The sequence below is a fragment of the Triturus cristatus genome, chromosome 12 (genome assembly GCF_964204655.1).
Source record: "Triturus cristatus chromosome 12, aTriCri1.1, whole genome shotgun sequence".
Lineage (NCBI taxonomy): Eukaryota > Metazoa > Chordata > Amphibia > Caudata > Salamandridae > Triturus > Triturus cristatus.
Genome location: NC_140595.1, coordinates 76,100,211 through 76,121,817, shown reverse-complemented (window position 1 = coordinate 76,121,817; position 21,607 = coordinate 76,100,211). Strand labels below are relative to the sequence as shown.

At 45.8% G+C, this 21,607-nt stretch overlaps 1 protein-coding gene across 1 annotated transcript; it reads right to left on the bottom strand.

Moving 5' to 3' along the window:
- Positions 1-6,266: 6,266 nt before the first annotated feature.
- Positions 6,267-15,780, bottom strand: CFAP300 (cilia and flagella associated protein 300). Its single transcript, XM_085639926.1, has 2 exons — positions 15,671-15,780; positions 6,267-7,442 (listed from the first exon to the last, which is right to left on the bottom strand). The coding sequence occupies exon 2, from the start codon at positions 7,372-7,374 to the stop codon at positions 6,565-6,567; it is 810 nt and encodes a 269-aa protein (XP_085496052.1). The 5' UTR covers positions 7,375-7,442; positions 15,671-15,780; the 3' UTR covers positions 6,267-6,564.
- Between the last annotated feature and the right edge of the window lie 5,827 nt (positions 15,781-21,607).

Below are 21,607 nucleotides of genomic sequence, written 5' to 3'. Positions count from 1 at the left end.
CGGGGAAGTGGCTGCATTCGCTCATGCTGGGGAAGTGGCTGCATTCGCTCATGCCGGGGAAGTGGCTCCATTCGCTCATGCCGGGGAAGTGGCTGCATTCGCTCATGTCGGGGAAGTGGCTGCCTTCGCTCATGCTGGGGAAGTGGCTGCATTTGCTCATGCTGGGGAAGTGGCTGCATTAGCTCATGCTGGGGAAGTGGCTGCCTTCGCTCATGCTGGGGAAGTGGCTGCATTCGCTCATGTCGGGGAAGTGGCTGCATTCGCTCATGCCGGGGAGGTGGCTGCATTCGCTCATGCCGGGGAAGTGGCTGCATTCGCTCATGCTGGGGAAGTTGCTGCCTTCGCTCATGCTGGGGAAGTGGCTGCATTCGCTCATGCTGGGGAAGTGGCTGCATTCGCTCATGCCGGGGAAGTGGCTGCATTCGCTCATGTTGGGGAAGTGGCTGCCTTCGCTCATGCTGGGGAAGTGGCTGCAATAGATCATGCTGGGGAAGTGGCTGCCTTCGCTCATGCTGGGGAAGTGGCTGCCTTCGCTCATGCTGGGGAAGTGGCTGCATTCGCTCATGCTGGGGAAGTGACTGCATGCGCTCATGCCGGGGAAGTGGCTGCATTCGCTCATGCTGGGGAAGTGGCTGCATTCACTCATGCCGGGGAAGTGGCTGCATTCGCTCATGCGGGGAAGTGGCTGCATTCGCTCATGCCGGGGAAGTGGCTGCATTCGCTCATGCTGGGGAAGTGGCTGCATTCGCTCATGCTGGGGAAGTGGCTGCCTTCGTTCATGCTGGGGAAGTGGCTGCATTTGCTCATGCTGGGGAAGTGGCTGCCTTCGCTCATGCTGGGGAACTGGCTGCATTCGATCATGCTGGGGAAGTGGCTGCATTCGCTCATGTTGGGGAAGTGGCTGCCTTCACTCATGCTGGGGAACTGGCTGCATTCGATCATGCTGGGGAAGTGGCTGCCTTCGCTCATGCTGGGAAGAGGCTGCATTCGCTCATGCCGGGGAAGTGGCTGCATTCGCTCATGTCGGGGAAGTGGCTGCATTCGCTCATGCTGGGGAAGTGACTGCATTCGCTCATGCCGGGGAAGTGGCTGCATTCGCTCATGCTGGGGAAGTGGCTGCATTCGCTCATGCCGGGGAAGTGGCTCCATTCACTCATGCCGGGGAAGTGGCTGCATTCGCTCATGCCGGGGAAGTGGCTGCCTTCGCTCATGCTGGGGAAGTGGCTGCATTCGCTCATGCTGGGGAAGTGACTGCATTCGCTCATGCCGGGGAAGTGGCTGCATTCGCTCATGCTGGGGAAGTGGCTGCATTCGCTCATGCCGGGGAAGTGGCTCCATTCACTCATGCCGGGGAAGTGGCTGCATTCGCTCATGCCGGGGAAGTGGCTGCCTTCGCTCATGCTGGGGAAGTGGCTGCATTCGCTCATGCTGGGGAAGTGGCTGCATTCACTCATGCTGGGGAAGTGGCTGCCTTCGCTCATGCTGGGGAAGTGGCTGCCTACGCTCATGCTGGGGATGTGGCTGTATTCGCTCATGTTGGGGAAGTGGCTGCCTTCGCTCATGCTGGGGAACTGACTGCATTCAATCATGCTGGGGAAGTGGCTGCCTTCGTTCATGCTGGGGAAGTGGCTGCCTTCGTTCATGCTGGGGAAGTGGCTGCTTTCGCTCATGCCGGGGAAGTGGCTGCATTCGCTCATGCCGGGGAAGTGGCTGCATTCGCTCATGCTGGGGAAGTGGCTGCATTCGCTCATGCCGGGGAAGTGGCTCCATTCGCTCATGCCGGGGAATTGGTTGCATTCGCTCATGCCGGGGAAGTGGCTGCCTTCGCTCATGCTGGGGAAGTGGCAGCATTCGCTCATGCTGGGGAAGTGGCTGCATTCACTCATGCTGGGGAAGTGGCTGCCTTCGCTCATGCTGGGGAAGTGGCTGCCTTCGCTCATGCTGGGCAAGTGGCTGCCTACGCTCATGCTGGGGATGTGGCTGTATTCGCTCATGTTGGGGAAGTGGCTGCCTTCGCTCATGCTGGGGAACTGGCTGCATTCAATCATACTGGGGAAGTGGCTGCCTTCGTTCATGCTGGGGAAGTGGCTGCTTTCGCTCATGCCGGGGAAGTGGCTGCATTCGCTCATGCCGGAGAAGTGGCTGCATTCGCTCATGCCAAGAAAGTGGCTGCATTCGCTCATGCTGGGGAAGTGGCTGCCTTCGCTCATGCTGGGGAAGTGGCTTCCTTCGTTCATGCTGGGGAAGTGGCTGCATTTGCTCATGCTGGGGAAGTGGCTGCCTTCGCTCATGCTGGGGAAGTGGCTGCCTTCGCTCATGCTGGGGAAGTGGCTTCATTTGCTCATGCTGGGAAGTGGCTGCATTCACTGGTGCCACTCAGGACGAAACAAAAACTCAACACGCAAACAAGTTTGAGGTGTCAACCACAAGTCCACTACAAATTTCCAGGGAGTCTACAGGGGACAAGAGCTGGACCTGGGAGGTTGTGCTGTTGGGTACCCTTCACATGGCACTGGGGTCAAAGCTTGCATGGGGGACTTCCAGTTTCAGCACTGCCTGCAAGGTTCATCGTAGATGGTGGTGACGGGTTCTTCTCAGGGCCACGTGTTGACATCTTGGGTGACCGCGGAATAAGGCCATGTGTTCTTCTCAGAGCATTGATCTAATGGGATGCAGGCAAATCAGTTTCGGTTTCAGGGTGAAGCCTCGGACATCCCACTGGCAATTCCACACCAGCCCCCACTTCGATCTCTCCACGCTACAGAAGCGGGGTAGAATGGTCGAGACTTGTGAGGGTAACTGGGAGCATGCGCTATAGTGGCTGCCACATCCTAGGCTCAGCACAGATAACATAGGTGCAGGGTAGGTAGTCCGCCTCTTCTGGATAAAGCCTCTGCCAGCAGCCTGTAGTCGGGCTTCTCCTTTGGCTGACTTCCTCCTGCAGAGACTTCCACAACTTTCACTCTCCGCACAGGCTACACGGACTTCTCTCCAAGGCTGACCCACAGCTTTCTTCTTTAGGTGATGTCACCTTACCTTCAAAACACTGGCTGTAAGTGACACCAACCCCGGATCTCAGAGGTTTCCCTGACACTCTTTGGAATGTCCACTACACTGGTCAATAAGACATCCTGGAAGCTTTGTGCCTGGCACAGTCTTCCTGTTACACTACTGCCCAAGACATGGATCGTTGATTCACTATGGTCTGTTCTGGAGCCGGTTTATAGCAGTTCCCTTACTTGGTGTAGTCCTCCTCTCCCAAGCAGATACGGTGTTTGTCTTTAACTACTGGTTCAGCAGCAGGGGTCCGAAGAAGGTAGTGTCTAAGGACAGCAACCATAACACAAGCACAAAGAGGATGGAAGCCCTGTCTTCTGAGATCTAACAACCTTTTTGGGAGTATCATCATGTCCTACAAAAGCGCTCAATGTCTCCACCTCCAGCACCCACCTTCCATACTAATGGGAGTGCTCCAGGACGCGACAAAAGGAAGGGAAAAAAAGGCTGGACTCTACCATTTCTGCCTTTCTATAGGTAGGCCCGTCTCAATCCTCCTCACACTTCAGTGTCTGTGGATTCACAAAAGCTTCAGGGATTATAACAAATTCCCAAAGCCACTACCGCAAACAACTTCCAACCTCCATCAGGTGCAGCATTCAGTCAGTGGCAATCCAGAAGTGGCCCAAAGCTTGGCTCCATTCAATTATACCTCTCCGATCATCTACGAGGACTCCCGGGTACACAACAGTCACGGATCATTTCCTACGACAGCACAGTGTGTGCTCATGTGGTTTCCTGTCAGTGTTGTCATGCAGAGCAGGGTTCTCCAAAGTAGATCCTGGAGGGATGGATCCATGGTAGATTTTAAGGTAACTACATTTATCGAAATAGGGATATGCAAAAAATCTGGCATGGCTCCGGCCCTCCAGGGTAAGGAGGACAATGACCACCAATCAAAAAATGCTTGGTCCGTGCCACAATCGAGCCAGGACCCAACTTTTCTCTAGCACTCTGCTTACACCTGATGACTCTTTCTGCCATCTGGTGCTTCACTGCTTGTCATCAATCCTTTCCAATAACGTGCAAGGCAATTATGGATTCACTCAGACAGATTCACGTGTCTTCTGCGGCAGATTCTGATATTTTTGCTCTCTCTACAAAAACGTCACTTATATATGGTTGAAAAGGCAAGAATGTTAATTAAGAAGTAAGAACATTGGCCACATATACAGTGTACATAACAAATGGATGTATTGGTTCACTTAGGAACACGTAGCAAGGCACATGTGCATTCTTCAATGTTTTTAAGTTCGCTTTTGTAAACTATTACTTTCCAGAAATGTCACTCAATGCCGTCCTATAGACTAATGTGTATGAATAAACGCGTGTTAAGGAAATTACCTTTTCTTAATATCAAAGAGTCTGGATATATATTTGTACATGACGTTTGTTGCACACTTAACATGGGAAATCTTTTGCTGGCTCAGCGTGTGCTTTGGCTCTTACAGCCAAGCCAGGGCCCACCTGTACCAGAAGATGCACTTTCATTATAGTGATCTGCATCGGGAAATTAAAGATCTCTAAATTTAAAAATCGTAAATTATACAAACCTTTATACGCTGAGTGGCTACCAAAGCATTGTCTCAGCCCATAAATCATAGAATATTTATTATGCAGCCAGGAATGAAATGCAAAAGATATATAAAACTGATGCATATTTATATAGTTTTAAAACATTTACAAAGTTTCAACTTTTATTAAGGTAAAAGATTTACAGAATTACCATGGTCTGGGAATCAAAGTTCTATACTGTCGGAAATGTAAAATGAGGCCGAGAATGGAAGGTGCCAAGGTTGGTGGTGGTTCGAGTCAAGGATCATAATGAGATAGCCTCAGATCAATGGTTGGAATGGCAAAGGAGGTCAATTTCTTTGAGAGAGGGTCAGGTACCGCCCACCTTACTGCAATTCTGATTGGTGGGAAACCTTGACTGTTGATGGCCACAAGGTTAGATCTCCACTGGCAGTGTCAGCGGCTGCTTTGCCTGCGTAAACCTGGACTTCTTTCAACTCTGAAGAGAATGGGGGAACATGGACTTTGGAGGTGTGGGAACTACTTCAATGTACAGCGGAGCTCATGAGCCGCCAAACATTGAATGAAGCCTTCACTCTTTTTCATATAGGCTGTTGGCCCACTTGGTACATACTGTGGGATAATCTATGATCAGGACTTCTGGTTTTCCGTTTCTACTGATTTTTACAGATAAATACAGACAGGTTTCCTGTCTGTATTTATGTTTAAAAGCGAAAAAATACTGAAAATGGTTCTTCTTTTCATAAATTCTCCATGCTGTCTTTCATGAATTCTAGGCAGCAGCTGAGAAGGCAGACAGCATGGAGGGTTAAAATACAGGACGAGATCCTTAAATACAGGCATATGTTAACATATATTTGTAGTATGATGCTAATATGTACCTGTGAATGTAGTCTTTTGTTATACTAGCTGCTCAGCTTGCTGAAACGTGACAGGCATCCATGCATGAGTGCACATTGAAGAGTTATATAAACGCTGAAATATACCATTTTACAGACACATTTATTCTTGAAACACAAAATAAATATGAATACCAATAAGATGGCCATAAAATAAATATGGACAAATACAGACGGAAATGTTAAAAAAACAAATACTATAAAATCAGGGCCCCTAGCTATGATTTGTGGTACTCTGGAAAAATAGGTTATTCACAGCTTATCTCTCCTCTTCCTGCATTTTGTAATCAGGGCACAAACAGAGTTGTTAAGGGTACTTGGCTTTCTGCTGGCAATATGTCAACATTTTCTAGCTGGACAGTTGAAGGTCAAGAAGATTATCTGAATAACTGAATATTCTGCAAGCCATTACGAGTTGTAAACTTAGCATCGGACGGCAACTCTGGATTGTATTGTCAGTTTCTACAGTGTATGATTTAGAATCTTTGGGAGGTTTTTTTCAGTTTTTCCTGCACACTGCAAATGTCCTCACAGTGACAATTCTGGTGTGAGTATTTATGCTGAGCTCAGCATCCCATCTACAAAATGGATCATCTAACAGAAAAAAACTCCCTTCACTAACTGCATAGACATCACCTCTGGCACCTTAATCCTATTAAAGAAGTTCATAGCCAAGACAGAGAAGACACAATTGAATCACTATGAGGTGTTTAGCTAGCATCATAACAAGCTTGGGGGGTGCGAAAGAATAGAGAAAGGCCATTGTCTTATTTTGTGCATCAGTGTAAATACATTTTTATTACAACTTTGTTATATACAAAAACCTATGAAAGAGGAGGACGTGGTTGCTTACACGATAAAGGATAATACTAGTAATGCTATTCAAAAATATTTAGAACCCAAATTTTGTATTGATATCTGGATTCGGATTTCCAGGGTTTTCTTTTCTATGACCATAGACCGGAATTCCATGTTTAGAGCACATAAAGCTAGCTCTTTATTCAAACAACCTTAATGAGAAGATATTTTACCAAAATAACTGTACTTTTATTCTAGAAACACTTCTAAAGTTTCAACCACAAAATAACCCCCCACCGAAACAATGGTACAAAACATAAACATGGCGTTTTAATGGATCGACAATCAGGTAGGCAAATGTCTGTTCATGCTTTTTAGCTGCAGGGTAACACATTCCATGTTCACTGTAGGCCACAACTTTGAAAACTGAGGATATTATATTTATCGCTTTGGTTTCGGGATCTTTCTGAACACTGATCAGCTCTTTATACATGGCCTTTGCTGTGTCTAAGTAGGGTCCAACCATATCTTCAAACTGACAAAGTGCGCCTCCCAGGCAAAGATGTTTAAAGAGATGGAAAATAAATTCTTCCCTGTCTGCCTGGCTGAAAATGTCATATTTATCAGAATCCTCCATTACCAGAACCTTTCTGAGCTCATCAGAAATGGTAAAATCACCATAAAAATCATCAAAACACTTGTTAATGTGACTGGTCTCTTTAACAATTTCTTCAGTGAATAAACGGTCAAAGAAAGACATTGAAACTTGTGTGCAAGGCACATCTTTCGCTTCAACTTTCTTCACAATTGCACCTAGTGTCATCCACTGTCCCGCAGTAGCTGAGAGTAACTTTAAGTTTGAAGTAACATTGGGATCTTTAAAAAAGGCCTCAGCAAATTCATCCTTTTCGTACGCCTGAAAATACTGGTCATATCCAAACGCTTGTGCTGTCAATCGTCCATGCATGGACCATTTCATCAGCAGCTCCCTCGTGTCCCTGTTCTCAAGAAAGCTAAATTTCTTGATGGGCAAGTGGCGGAAGGTGAACCTTGGCTTGTTCGTTAAGATATCGCCTTCTGACATCTTCGGAGACACAATGAGCCTCTGGGTAATATCCAGTGTAGCAGAAAAGTTGGATCTAGAAGTGAGCGCTGAGAATAAAAAAAAATAATAGCGATTTATTGTATACAGAGAGAATTGTGGGTGTTCACAAAATACTACAGTCACATTTTGCACATGAAAAAATAATGAGAAGTGCTTGGCATTGGAACCATTTGGACATTTCATACATAAATCAACCATGCGCGGTTCCTTTCCATTAAAACGCCATTGTGATTTTGAAGGTCTACAGTGCTCTAGAGGTGGTGCACTCTAACTACACAACATTACAGAAACACCACCAACCAACACCTGCTTCTACAAAGATACCAACTCAGCGCCTCAAATACCGTAACAGCTGGTGCAACCGCTCACGCAATACAGTGCTGTGATATAGTGACTAAACTCAGACAATTACAATCAAATTCTAAATAAACTTTATTCGGTTTTTATCTTAGAAATCCATAAAAATGGATAGATTATATTTACAAAAAAGCATAAATAGTTCCTAAAAAGTAATAAGCTAAAATACATAACATAAATATTAAAATCAGGATTTTAAAAAAACGGCAATTTACAACACCAGAAATATTTTATTGTCTCAAGGTTTTTCTACATCTAATCACAGCCCTTAAATATATTGACACAATGCAACATATATCGAGAGAAGGCAGGGTCTGAAAAAAATAAGAAAGCTGGTCGACATTGTCTAAAACCATGAGACCTCAGGATTGGTACAATCCAACGCCTTCGCTGTTCACAATAAAATTTACAGAACAACAGTTACAGTCAATTTAGTTACAAGTTGAGTCCCTGGTCTGTGTCAAGTGTGAATGTGATTTATTTAAAGTCAAAGTAATATTCAACCCTGTAAGGCCATTAACTTTTTAAGTTGCCAACTATGCCTTCCTCACGAACTGCTGAACTCAACAGCTCACTCCAACTCACAAGCTATACCCATAAGGACACTTGCACATCATCATTCTCATACCAATGTTTTGTTAGAGGCCTTGCTGCTGCTTAGTCGTGTCACTTTGATCCATTGATGGTAACAAGTTTTACTGAATCCGGCTTACATTCCACTGTACGTAGAAATGCTACTTTCTCAGACAATTAAAAACTAAACTACACTTTTATTAAATGTATTCAAAATTCTTTCTATTGTGCAGTTCAATTTGTGTTTTTCAGTGTTTACTGTGTTAGTGAGCAATCCAACTGGTTCATCCTCACATGCGGATTACACCCAGAGGAGCATTTCACAAACTATGGGTTGCGAACCACTGTTGGGGGGGTCGGGAAAGTCAGAACAGTAAATAAAGATGGTATTAAATTCTGTGTTTATCTTGTCACATTTGCTGGTTCTTCAGTTACAGAGAATACATGACAGCTATGTCTTTTGACAACTTGCTGCTTAGGGCCTAATTGAGACTTCGGCGGACAGGTTAATCCATCACAAACATGACGGATACCCCGTCCGCTGTATTACAAGTGCCATTGGATATAATCCACTTGTAATATGGCCAACAGGATAGCCTTTATGTTTGTGATGGAGTAAGCCATCCGCCGAACTGGTAATCAGGCCCTTTTCTTCTAATATGGGCACTGGTGTTTACTTTTTGTTCTCTGACTGCAAATTGAGAGGAGTTTTTAAAGTGAATTATTCAGCAATCTTGCTGGATTTCAGGGAGCCTGAAAGGAAAGGCTGTAGAATGTGGTTTTTTTTGCAACACACAACAAAATGTAAATACCTGTATCTGAGCTGTATGCATTTAGCAGTTCGTGCCCGCCTCATTTCCATTAAAGAAACGTGGGTTGTGAAAGTTAGTTGGGTCGTGGTTCTAAAAAGAATGGGAAGCAATAACCAAGTGCATTTTCTATACCTTCCTAACTGAAGGCTTTTTTTGCCATGAGTGGGCCAGATATAACCCTACAGGAAAAGCATCGGAAACATCATAAGAGAGAACTTAAACACCACCTATTTGGAAAGTCGTGACTGGATTCGAGATGAAAAATTTGAAGAAATTCAGTCAAAATCAGTAGTGGATAATTCCAATGAAGTATGAGAATTAGGAACCATAGAGCGATTGAGCTTTAAAAAGTTCTTCTATAATAGTTTTTTTTACTGAGTTTTATATTGCGCAAACTTGACCTGGTATCGGGTATCAGAGCACTTTACATAGCACCAGTTGCCTTACATGAGGACACACATTCATTTTTGTTAGGCACGGGGAGATTAAGTGATTTGCCCAGAATCACGGGATGTTCAGCATCATTGCCGAGACTCAAACCCGGTTTTCCAGATGCGAGGTTGACTGCCCTAGCCGTTAGGCCAACTCCTCCCCCCATATTCATGATTACATTGAATAGAATATGTGAGAGGATGGCTATAGAATTGACATATGGCTTTATGTACAAATCGCAAATTCCATAACCAATAAAATCATTAACATTACCAGTTTATCAAGAAACCATTGCCACATTTAAATAAAAATAATATTTTTCAAGAGGAAGACCCAAGCCACCATTCGCCCATTTCTACACATTCAGCTTCAAATTCCACCTTGACCTTTTCGTCCTAAAAGTTTGAGATTGCGATTTTCTTGCGTTGTTCTGGCTTTCTTGGTGAAAAAAAATAATTATTTTCACGCATATGAATTAAAAGTAAGGATTAGGAATTAAAAACCTGTGTTTCAGGAGCATTAGCTTGAAGCAGTATGAGAAGATATTGAATCAGGATGACAAAGAAGGTAGGTTTAAGTACATTGTATTTTCAGAAGTGAAGCTGGACAGTTTTTTGGCCCTAGTTATGAGTGTCCTTGAATTACCATTTAGGATGGTAACCAGAGTTTGCAGCTGGATGGAGAATAACAAGTGATGTGGGATTACTGTACCCTTATTCCAGGGTGAGGCAATCCCACTTTTTTAAATTTGCGACAAATCCACCTCGTCAAAGGTGGAGGCCTTTGTATTTGGTAAAAAAAAACTCAGATTTATTGTTAACATGCAGGGAATTGGGGTGGGACAACTGAAGCCTCCTTGTTATGACCAATTCAAGGTGGGCAATTGAGGACCAACCTTTGATCCTACCATGATACTGGGTCCTGGTGCTACTTTAGAAAGTTCCAGTGTAGGCTTCCTGTGTAAGAAACGGACACCCTACAAACCCACAAGCCAGCCCAGTTAGTTGCAAAAACTCTCTCTACTTGGTCGCTCGTGCATTACTTCCAGCACCAGCCCTGTTTTCTTCGCAAGTCCAAAAATATATATTTTTTTTTTTAAAAAGCTAGCTTTTTTTATCTTTGCTGCCCCACGTTCTTTTAACCTACACCTCATCTAAGGATGGCACACAATAAAGATTCAAATCTAATCTAAAAAATCTCCTTTCCTCAGTCAACTGCATCCCCACTAACCACAGCACATCCTCTGAAGATCTGATGTTGAATTCTCACAATCAATAGCTAACCATACAAAATGTAAAACGATTTTTATGTAATTTAAGAACAAAGCCTAATCCTGGTGAGTATTAATATTCTGGCTGTAAATTAATGAATACCTCCACTGATTGTTTTGAAAAAATTTGTATTGGTTTTATAGTTCACATAATAAGATACATCACACATACAGGATATTTTTCAATATAAGTGTGTGGGCAGCGGGTCAGTTTCAGGGGGACCTCGCAACAAGTCATTCCGAAAAATGTCACAGATTTATTAGAGGGGGCAGCGTTGAGTTTGACTCTTCTACCAAAATTCGGTATGGGGACAGTCTCTTTGAGGGGATGGCGAAACAGTGGCAAACTTGGCGGGACTAGTTTGGGACTAGTAAGATCGCATACCAGTGACATTTTGGTAGGGTGCGAACCATACCTGAGAATATGCAAAGGGTGATTACAGGGGACGGGGGAGGGGAGGTGCTCCCCTGTCGTGGAGTTATGAGGAGGAGTCATCTGGCCCTGAATCTAAGAAACAAGATAGGAACCGGTTCCACACTGGAACTATTGGACATCAGCAAATGCATCTGGATTCCTTTCTACGACAACAGTAGCCTCGCTGACAGATCATCTTGCCACCGCTGCTCTCAATCTGCGCTGCTAGAGAAGTTACACTCTTTCAATACATTGTCACTCCATGCTTGGTTAACACTAGGGCTAAATCTGTAAAACGGGCAGCTGTTTTGTGTTTCTTTGACCGGTTATAGCTCCTCAGCACTCCAACTTCACGTGTCCGGAAGCAGTCGGCAGGTGATCGCAGAAAGATGTGTAACCTCCCCTCAGTAGTGGCTGAGATGGGGACAATCCCATAGGACATGTCTGAGGTCCACCGCCAGGGACCTGTAATGGGCACATGTGTCAGGGGCAGCCAGTAATATATGGTTGATTCGCTAGGGGTGAGAAGTAGGCTCTGTCAAGTACATAAAATTGTATCAACCTAAGACGTGCATTGTGGTAAATCTTGAGGGGGATATTCCAGGGCCTGCACCCATTCTCTCTCATGCAAGGCCATGCCAAATTCCACCTTCGAGGTCTTGTTAAGGTGTTGCACAGGGGCCAGGGTGTGTGTGATCATCACCCACTTGAGCCAGGATGTTAGTCTCCTCTCTTTACCCAGGGTGTGAAGGCCGCCTATGAAGACATTCGAAACTGGTTCAGAGTCTTCTATCTGCCATAGTTCCCTTGACAGAGAAGGCTGTACATCAGGAACTGTCCCAGATGGAGGCCACATTGTTCTACCAACTCTTCAATGGACTGCACCTGCCCATTGTTGAATAAGTGGCCCACAGTGGAGAGGCCGAGTCGGCACCAGGATTACAAACCTTGTTTGGAGGGATGGTAAGGCCCCTTAAGAAGGCCAAAGAGGGGGGTGGAAGGAGCGTAATGAGGAGAATCACAAGTGATCCAGCATTCCCTGAGGAGGCACTGCAGGGCCACCCAACCCAGACGTGGAAGCTCCTGCACTGGACAAACACCCACCACTGATAGCACCAGGCCGACCGCCGTGAGAAAATTCTAATCCACTTTAGAAATATTTTTCTACACAAGCACACTTAAAGGAACTCTCTGTGGCTTACACGGAATAACTGCCTGCTCCATCCCAGGCTTTCCCTTCATCTCTAAGATAATTGAGAGATCTGTTGTATCACAATGAAAAAAACACATTACCAATGACCTCTTAGCTACATTCCATCCCGGGCTTGCACTGGCTATATCACTTGATCAGAGACATTTACAGTATATGATGTTCTAAGCCATAGATTTGATAAAGTCCACTCTTGTCCCCTCATCCTATTGGACCTCACGCAACATTTGACACTGTTGACCCTCAAAGCCTCATAGACACTCTCAAAAGAAAATGAAATGGTTCAAATCTTATCTTACAGATCACACTGAGCAGATCAAAATTGGCCAATTTGACTCCAAATTGCTATGTTCCGTGTCTACCTCCTTCAATCTTTATCTTAAGCTACTTGGAGACCCTCTGACTGATCTGAGCATGCTGTATCCCTAGTACAGTGACAACACTCAAATTGACCTCATGTTGGGCTTACCACAAATAGAATATATAAGATTACATCAGCAGAAATGTCTTGCTTAAAACCATTAGAATGCAAGAAATCCTACACAACTCGCACTGTATCTGAAACGCTGAAAACAGCCTGCCCTGGCATACTGGTAAAGCCGGCAGGTCTGGATTGTACCTGAAAGTACCTGAATGCTTTCATATTAGTAATCGTTTTTATGTCCAAAGGGGGTGCGCAGCTCGCAAAGTCCAGTAGTCAGATGTTGGTGAGAAAATATTTTATTTATTTCAAATTGTGTCAAAATCATCAAACATAGACACTCCAGCCAATACGTTTCATTCCCATACTGGGAACTTCATGAGGGCAAATGAAAAAAGTATAAAACTGCTTGTAGCTACCGCCTCACACTGGCAAGTTTCCGCGTTCCGTTATATTAAGTGAGGTAGACTTTCTCAAGGTAAATGTGCATCTTAAAATGTGCCTAATTGGCCATCGATTGATTGTGATAGTCTAGGTAGACGTGGCGCGTTGTAAGATGAAACCGAACCGACAGAGAGCAAATACGCAAACTGTATCTCACAACGCGTCGATTTCTTTAGGCAGTATTCTTATTATTCAATTTTACTCAGTCCCGTGTATTGCACTGGGACCCAGCACAGCGATCACAGGTATGATTACTCCTTGATGCAGAACGGGTGTTTCTCCCTCTTCGTTTTGCACACGAAGATGAAGTTCACAGTATGGGAATGAAACGCGTTGGCTGGAGTGTCTATGTTTGATGATTTTGACACAATTTGAAATAAATAAAATATTTTCTCACCAACATCTGACTACTGGACTTTGTGAGCTGCGCACCCCTTTTGGACATAAAAACGATTTCTTGATGTGGAGCACAGTGACGTCATGCAACGGTTGGGGTTGTTTGTGCGGCCAACTCACTTATTGGAACTGGCGTGAGGTGCGAAACGAGTGGTCCGCCGTTGCTCCACTGGACTAGCTTTCATATTAGTAGTCACATATCCATCCATCCATACGCACACTCAGTAATAAGCCATGGACTCAAACACTTATCCATGCACTCAAAGATCTACTTATCCACCATTTTAACTTATATTGTGCTCAATTGCTTGCAAATCCACAAAATCACTCACACCCAAACTTATCAATCAAATAAGTGGGGTGTGAGAGTGGGTCAGGGACTATTAGTCAGGAAATAATGAGAGGGTGAAGTTGATAAGAGTGTGTGAGGGTTGTGTGTGCTGTCCAATGTGTGTGACTGCTGGTGTAAGGGATGTGAGTACAGTCAGTAGTGAAATACTATTAATTGGTGAGGGCTGTTAGTGTTGTCAGCAGTGTGAGATTACCACTCTGAGAAGAGTGAGAGAACGTTTTTGTCATGAACCTAAGGAGTTGCTGTTAACTTCTTTAAATAAAGAGAGCTCATTTTTTCAGAAAAAAACTTGGGGAGAATCGCCCATCTTTTAACGTATGTAACAAATGCATTCTTAGTGAAATAACTTAGCAGAGAAAGGAGAGCTGTAACAGTTCTGCAGTTCTACCAGGACATAATTAATGAGCTGATTCGTGTCAGGTCAAAGGTGTCAGCCGCAGAATTTAATAGTGTATCTCAGCGCTTTCTGGGGGTTTAAGTTGGATAAAGCACAATACTTTGAAGAGAAGACACTTTCTATAGTACAAGGGCCTCATTTATGGGGATTTGACGTCAGGCAGCGCAGCAAGTCACCTTGCTGCCCGTCAAAGTGAAAGGGCAGGAATGTACTATATTTATCTAATATTGCGCATTCTTGCTCTTTTCCCCTGCGCTGGTGCCGTTTTGGCAGCCTAGCGCCACGGTAGGCACCCCTGCACCTTGGTGCAAGGGTGCCTCAGGTGCATGCAGGATTGTTTTTGTACAGGAAGGGACACCCTCCTGCACAAAAACAATCCTAAGGGCCGTTTTCTTCTTTCTATGTGTGCTGCATGTAGCACAGATAAGAGAAAAAACACGTGGAGAAATAAACATATTTTCATTACGCCACAAATCGGGAGGCATACAGATTTGGAGGTTCCCAAGGTTTACATGATTTTGTAAATATGGGGTAGCATCAAAATCCATGGGTGTTCCATGGGAAAACCTGCTGCAATGCCCATGGAATGCCTCCCGGGCTCAGATTTGGGCTGCATTGCCTTACTCAACTTGTATGAGGCCACCAAAAGCCACGCAGGATGGCTTTGCGTGGCTTCATAAAGTGGATTGAGAGGCGAGCCCTGCGTTACGCATGTACCACTTTACGTGGTGCAAAAGTGCACACTGCTCTCATAAATAAGCCCTCAAGTGCGCAAGTCCATGCATAGTGTAGTCACTCTTCCTGTGATAGTCCACTTCCAAGAGCCGACCTATGGACTAATGATTGTTTTTCTCGAACAGTAGTTTCCCTTGATATACAATAATTTGATCTCCCTGGTGGTACCAATACTTTTTCTAATGCTCACTTGTCACCGTTATCGGGAATGCACTTTCTTGTGATCACGTTCTCAAAACAGAGTGAAGTGTCAGAGTAAAAGAGTGATGATTCCTCAAGGATAGGTACAACACAGAGCAACTCATTAAAAAAAGCGATTAATATGAGGCAAGGAAGAGAACTCAAACGTAAACGAGAAAACAAAAGCGTCATCATATAAGCGATGTATAATAAATATTTATCCGAACAACAAAAACGTTTTTGTAAGAGTTGAAGTGAAAGGCATGAGAGGGGAAGGTTACCGATTTTGACTCGAGCTGACAGTTTTGGGGGCTCAGTTACATGCGAGGGTTTCTGGAATCCTCCGTGCAGGCGGTTGTTGTGTTCATCGAGAGCCCGCCCCTCCGTACACTTCCGGGGAAAAGCATCTTCGTTGCCAGGCAACCGCCAACTTCCGGCTCTTGGTTTTAGGGCAAACAGAAAGAAGTGTGCGTTCGACAAGCACAAGGAAATCATAAACCCCGATCGTTTTTGTTGCCGCGACAGCGAATAAGAAGGGATCACATAGCCAGTGATCTGCCCGGCTCTAAGATCAAAAACAAGAGCAGAGTTATCAGACTGGTCCAACTTTCCAAAAAGCATTGGCAAAGCCAATAGGTCTTGCGGTGAATGTCAGGCTTTCCGTTTAGGCAATGCTTGTTTTATTCATTCATGGTTTTTGTAAAACTGTATTGTGGGGTAAGCTGCCTGGCCCTCATTCATCTAGAAAGGAAGTTTGCAAAGAGCAAAATGTGTTTTAGATCCCAAAAAGCATAGTTTATCATAGTAATCCCTGTCACCGAAGGCAGCTCCTTTTTGTGTAGATATGGTCCTTGTGAAAGGGCAGCTTGCAATAACTCATGTTGAAGTCACCCAATGATTGAAGTGTGCTAATTATTTGCCCCATGATGCATGCTCAAATGGTTGGAAGAAAAATATGTATGACTCAATAACAAACAAAAGGATAAAAGGCCTGATTAAAACTTCAGGGAGCGTATTACTCCATTACAAAGGTGACAAAATCCCATCTGCTGTATTACAAGTGTAGTATATTCTATAACAATTGTAATACTGCTGACTTGATATCGGTCACGTTCAGTAGCGGCCCACGGTGGGAGTGCTGCCGGGCGGTGACGTGGGGCGGGGGGTAGTAAACTACGGATTACGGCCGATTAGAGGTAAGTAAACATATAAATAAATAAAGTGAATTTTGTTGCGCGCGCTGCATCGCCAAATGCAAAATTTTACCTATCAAGAGTCATACGTTGATATGCCAGACACCAAGGACACTATCCTCCAGAAATAAGCCCACAATAACTTTGGTTTTATAGTTTAAAAGAAACAACTTATTTTTATTATATTGTTGCATGGTTATACATTGTACATTTACTCGTGCTCTGCCCGTGGACTATTAACAAAAATTACATTGCAATGTACGTATCGTGTCACATTTCTCACCCACTCCTCATTTATGCCGTCCTTGTGCAGCAGTCACGATATTAAGGATCGTACAGTATGATTAAGAGAAAAAACAGCAAAACAAAAGAACTATAAAGGGGTGTGAGAAGGTGGTTCTGACCATCTGAGCCGCCCGGATTTTTTACTTTTTGAACACCTAATTGTGGAGCTTTTACTGTGGGGGAGCCTCATAAGTTGGGACTCACCCACAGTGAACTCATGAAGAAAGAGACTGCATGTGGATTTTACTGGTGTCCCCCTGGTGAGGCTAGGCCGCTGCGCTGCAGCCGGAGTAAGAGGCACCGGGCTGGTTACATGCAGACACGTGTGTACATGCGTGTGCACAAGTGTAAGGGCTGCACAGGGGAGATTCCTGGCGTGCGCAGCCCAGGAGCAGCTTCAAAGTGAATGGTGTGGCAGGACTTATGCAGAGCTGGGTGGTGACATGGAATAGGCTTTATACAATCAAAAACAAACATGTAAGGGAAAGTCAGTGTGCTTTACTGTTTTCACTGAAAGACCACGTCATTATTCCCCTATGAGGAGGGGGACGATTTTGGATAGTTTCACTTCCCTAGTGCCTACAAATTCTAGACACGCACTAAAGTCCACTGTAACTTAGGTGAGAAGAAGAATTCTGCAGAGTCCAAAGTCATGTCTGTACTGCTTTTGGGCCATCCAGAAATGTCATATCCCTCTGACTCAGCTCATTACCAGAGCCTGGTTGGGTCTGACCCTGCCAGGCTGGATTAATGACCTTCCTCCCCAAGCTGTAGCATCAGAGGCCTAGTCCTTCACGACAAGCATTCCAAGAAGAGAAAATGGGTGAAGCTACAGGTTAATCTATTAGCAGCTGTCATCTGGTGCCAGGCACCAAGCTGCTCTGGAGAGAAGGCAGCAAGGGGGGAAGGGGCTTTTCAGAGACCATGTGGCATGAGACCCCTGGACAACGCCATTTTAAACAAACCCAGAGACCTGGGCAGGAAGAAGGGAGCAGGGTCAGAGAAGTGATGTGTCGCTGTTTGATAGGGCAAACAGAGACTTCCTGCCAGTCCCCTCCAAATTCTTTAAAAGCGTTTGCACAGGAAGAGGAGCTCTCTCTGGGGTGTGGTCTGCTGAGAACGACTAGTGCTGGAGCCTGGCACCATGGGCAGCTGGAAGGAAGAACCTCCAGACTGGCCCAGGAAGAGAGCCAGGCGAAAGGCTGGCGCAGGGAGCCAGTGAAGACCGCTCCCTGCTGAAGTCACCCTCCTGGAGATCGAAAGGGTGAAAGAAAGTGCTCCCAGTGGCTGGGGAGCGCCACCAGGAGCAAGAAGAGGCCAGAATGGAGCCGATCGGTCGCCTGGGGGCCGAGATAGGCCCCACAGAAGGCAGGCGACCTTTGACCTCTAAATAACAACAGAGAAACCTAGGGTCAAAAACCACGAGTACTATCCCAATTAGTAAAAGTATTGAAGCAAGTGTAATGAAGGAAAGCAAGTGAACATCATCGTTTGTAATTGAAATCCCATCAGCCACCCGGAGTAGCAATCATCATCATTTGGGATTCATTCAGTTTTCTCAAACCCTTTTAAGAAAGAACCGCATCTGAAATAATCAGTCCTTCTCTCAAGAGCGTCGATGGAGTTTTTACTCAAGCATTCAAATCTTATCGTGAAACCCCATGATGGAGCTCTCCTATGTTTAAGTGGTGGTCTTGATGAAAGCAGTGCAAATAAACCGTGTGGTGAGTGCAAATTTTAAGATCATCTAACTAACCAGGTTCAAAGTTTTATTAATAGCTGGGTAGGTGATGAGATTAAAAAGCAGGTGTAGAAGCAGTTTGACAGAACAACTGCTAAAGTCCAAGTAACAGGTCTACATGTTTCAGCCCTTCGATTGAGTGACAATCAGGCTTTCGTCAGGGCCAAAAAAAATGAACTTATGCTACTGCTGTATCCAATGTGTGAACAAGAATTTAAACACACCAGTGAAAATGATAAACCAAAAACCTACTTGAATTGTGGTTTTCATAGACTGACTACAATTCCCATGCTGCCTTGCTGACGCACTGCTATGCCGTCACGCACTGCAATGTCGTCGCGTTATTCTCCGCGTATTTGAACGGGGAATCACTCCGCGCCGGTACCTTCCCATCCAGCTCATTCCAGCCGGAGGTACCGACGGATAGGTCAGTATACATTATCCTGTCATGAAGAGCTTGTAGTTTGCAGAGTATGAGAGCAAAGTCCGTGTTCTTGTAGTTTTGTGGTCTGTTTTGGAGGATGTCGCCCTGATTTCATCATAGCTCACTGGTATACAGGAGTATGTGCGAAGGTTTCCTAATGATTCCGCTTGATTAACCATCAGAGTTTTTAAATATGACTTAAATTTGGTTTATCATTTTCACTGGTGTGTTTAAATTCTTGTTCACACATTGGATACAGCAGTAGCATAAGTTCATTTTTTTGGTCCTGACGAAAGCCTGATTGTCACTCAATCGAAGGGCTGAAACATGTAGACCTATTACTTGGACTTTAGCAGTTATTCTGTCAAACTGCTTCTACACCTGCTTTTTAATCTCATCACCTACCCAGCTATTAATAAAACTTTGAACCTGGTTAGTTAGATGATCTTAAAATTTGCACTCACCACACGGTTTATTTGCACTGCTTTCATCAAGACCACCACTTAAACATAGGAGAGCTCCATCATGGGGTTTCACGATAAGATTTGAATGCTTGAGTAACAACTCCATCGACGCTCTTGAGAGAAGGACTGCTTATTTCAGATGCGGTTCTTTCTTAAAAGGGTTTGAGAAAACTGAATGAATCCCAAATGATGATGATTGCTACTCCGGGTGGCTGATGGGATTTCAATTACAAACGATGATGTTCACTTGCTTTCCTTCATTACACTTGCTTGAATACTTTTACTAATTGGGATAGTACTCGTGGTTTTTGACCCTAGGTTTCTCTGTTGTTATTTATTGTAAGGTATAAGGGATTTGAAACCTTAGGGTCGGTAAATATATATTCTTCCCTTGGACCCCCCCCTTTCTGAGACTATCAGATTGTTTTTTTATTAATGACCTTTGACCTCTGCCAGGCCCGATGAGGAAGCACGTGGGGCTCCGCCGCCGGTCCAAGATGTGCCCCCCGGTGGGTCAGGTCCCGGGGGCTGCCCCCACAAGAAGATAAGCCGTGGAGCGCTATCGCGCTCCTCGTAAAACTGCCCAAAAAGGGGGCCAGGAGCCCACCCTGGCCCCCGACTACACTGAGAGAGGGGAGCACCGTCACGCTCCCTCACGGGCGAAACAAAGCAGAGGAGCGCTGTTGCGCTCCCCGTGAAGATGTCCCAGGGGCCCGGGAGCCCAACTCCAGGCCCTCTCGCCCAGAAGATAAGCCGGGGAGCGCCATCACGCTCCCCTCGAAGATGTATCTGGGGCCCGGGATCCCAATCCGGGCCCGAAGCGGAAGTCGGCGAGCGCCGTCTCACTCCCCCTGATGGAGAGCCAGGGGGCCCGGGACCCCATCTCCGGGCCCTGGGTGGAAGGCGGAAGAGGGGGGAGTGCCGACCCACTCCCCCGTGGCAGCAGTAAGGTGGGGGAGTGCCGTCGCACTTCCCAGAAGACCCGCCCACAGAGAGGCTGCCTCCGTGTCTGCCCGCCAGAGCGGACAGACCGAAATGAACTCTCCGACTCCAGCGGCCGCACTTGAGGGTGCGGGTTGAGCGGGGAACTGGCGGAAGCCACCGGGGGTGAGCTCCCCAGGTGGCTCGCCAACCCTTGGAAAAAGGAGGAGTTGCGAGGGGTCCGGGTGGGACCGGGCCCCCAAAAACAGCCGGAGCAGCCAGAGGTGGGCTCCCCGAGCTGCAATGACTCACCTGGGGGCAAGACGTGGCCGGAGGCCTACAGCGCGGCTCTCCCAGACCAGCTTGGGAGCCGCTGCTATGATATTCACAGGGCAGGAGAGCCTCGCCCAATAATGCCTTGCAGGCCCGGACCGGCCTGCAAGTGAAAACAGCCTTTTCTCGACTTGTGGTGGCCCCAGGAGAATGGGCTCACAGTGGCATGTGTGCCAAGGTGCAGGGTGAGCTGCAGGAGCAACACAGTCTTCCCAGCACGAAGATCGAAAGTCCCCCCCCTAAGTCTCTGGTGACTCAGTGGGAATAACCCCTCAAGGGCTCAGCCAGCAGGAGACAGTATCCTGGAGCTGAAACTATTGTTCTACAGCTGTGGGTGCGTTTGGAACTGCATCAAGGTATGGAGGGTTGAACTGGGGATGTCTGGAGGAGGGCATCCCCTGGAGGTCAAGAGGTGCAATTGCACGAGAAGTGCATTTACCAATGTTATTTTAACTGAGGGACTGTAAGTCACGTGTATTGTGGAGTCATAAGCAAAGTGGGGTTATGTTGCCAGACATTACTGCTAGACATTCCTGTGATTTTAACTGTGATGCATTTAGGGGCTGTGAAACAACTGTTATTAGCGATGATAAGTACCTCATTTAAAGTGATGGCCAAACATGCATTCTTGCTATTGCTTTAGGGGAAGAACAACCCAGACTGTGAGCCACTAAGATGTAGAGGTGGATACTGTATGGTCAGTATAAGATGCCCAGTCAGGGTTATGTGTCCCCAGGATAGGTGTACCTATTTTTAATGCTTGTTGAGATGATGGGGTGGGTCGCCACTGGGATGGTGCCAGTTGGTAAGGCCCTCGCTCCAGGTTGTGTCAACCCACTGCATTAAGGGGCAAGATG

Excerpts from the sequence above, each read along its gene's own strand:
- CFAP300 (XM_085639926.1), bottom strand. The coding sequence starts at position 7,374 with ATGTCAGAAGGCGATATCTTAACGAACAAGCCAAGGTTCACCTTCCGC.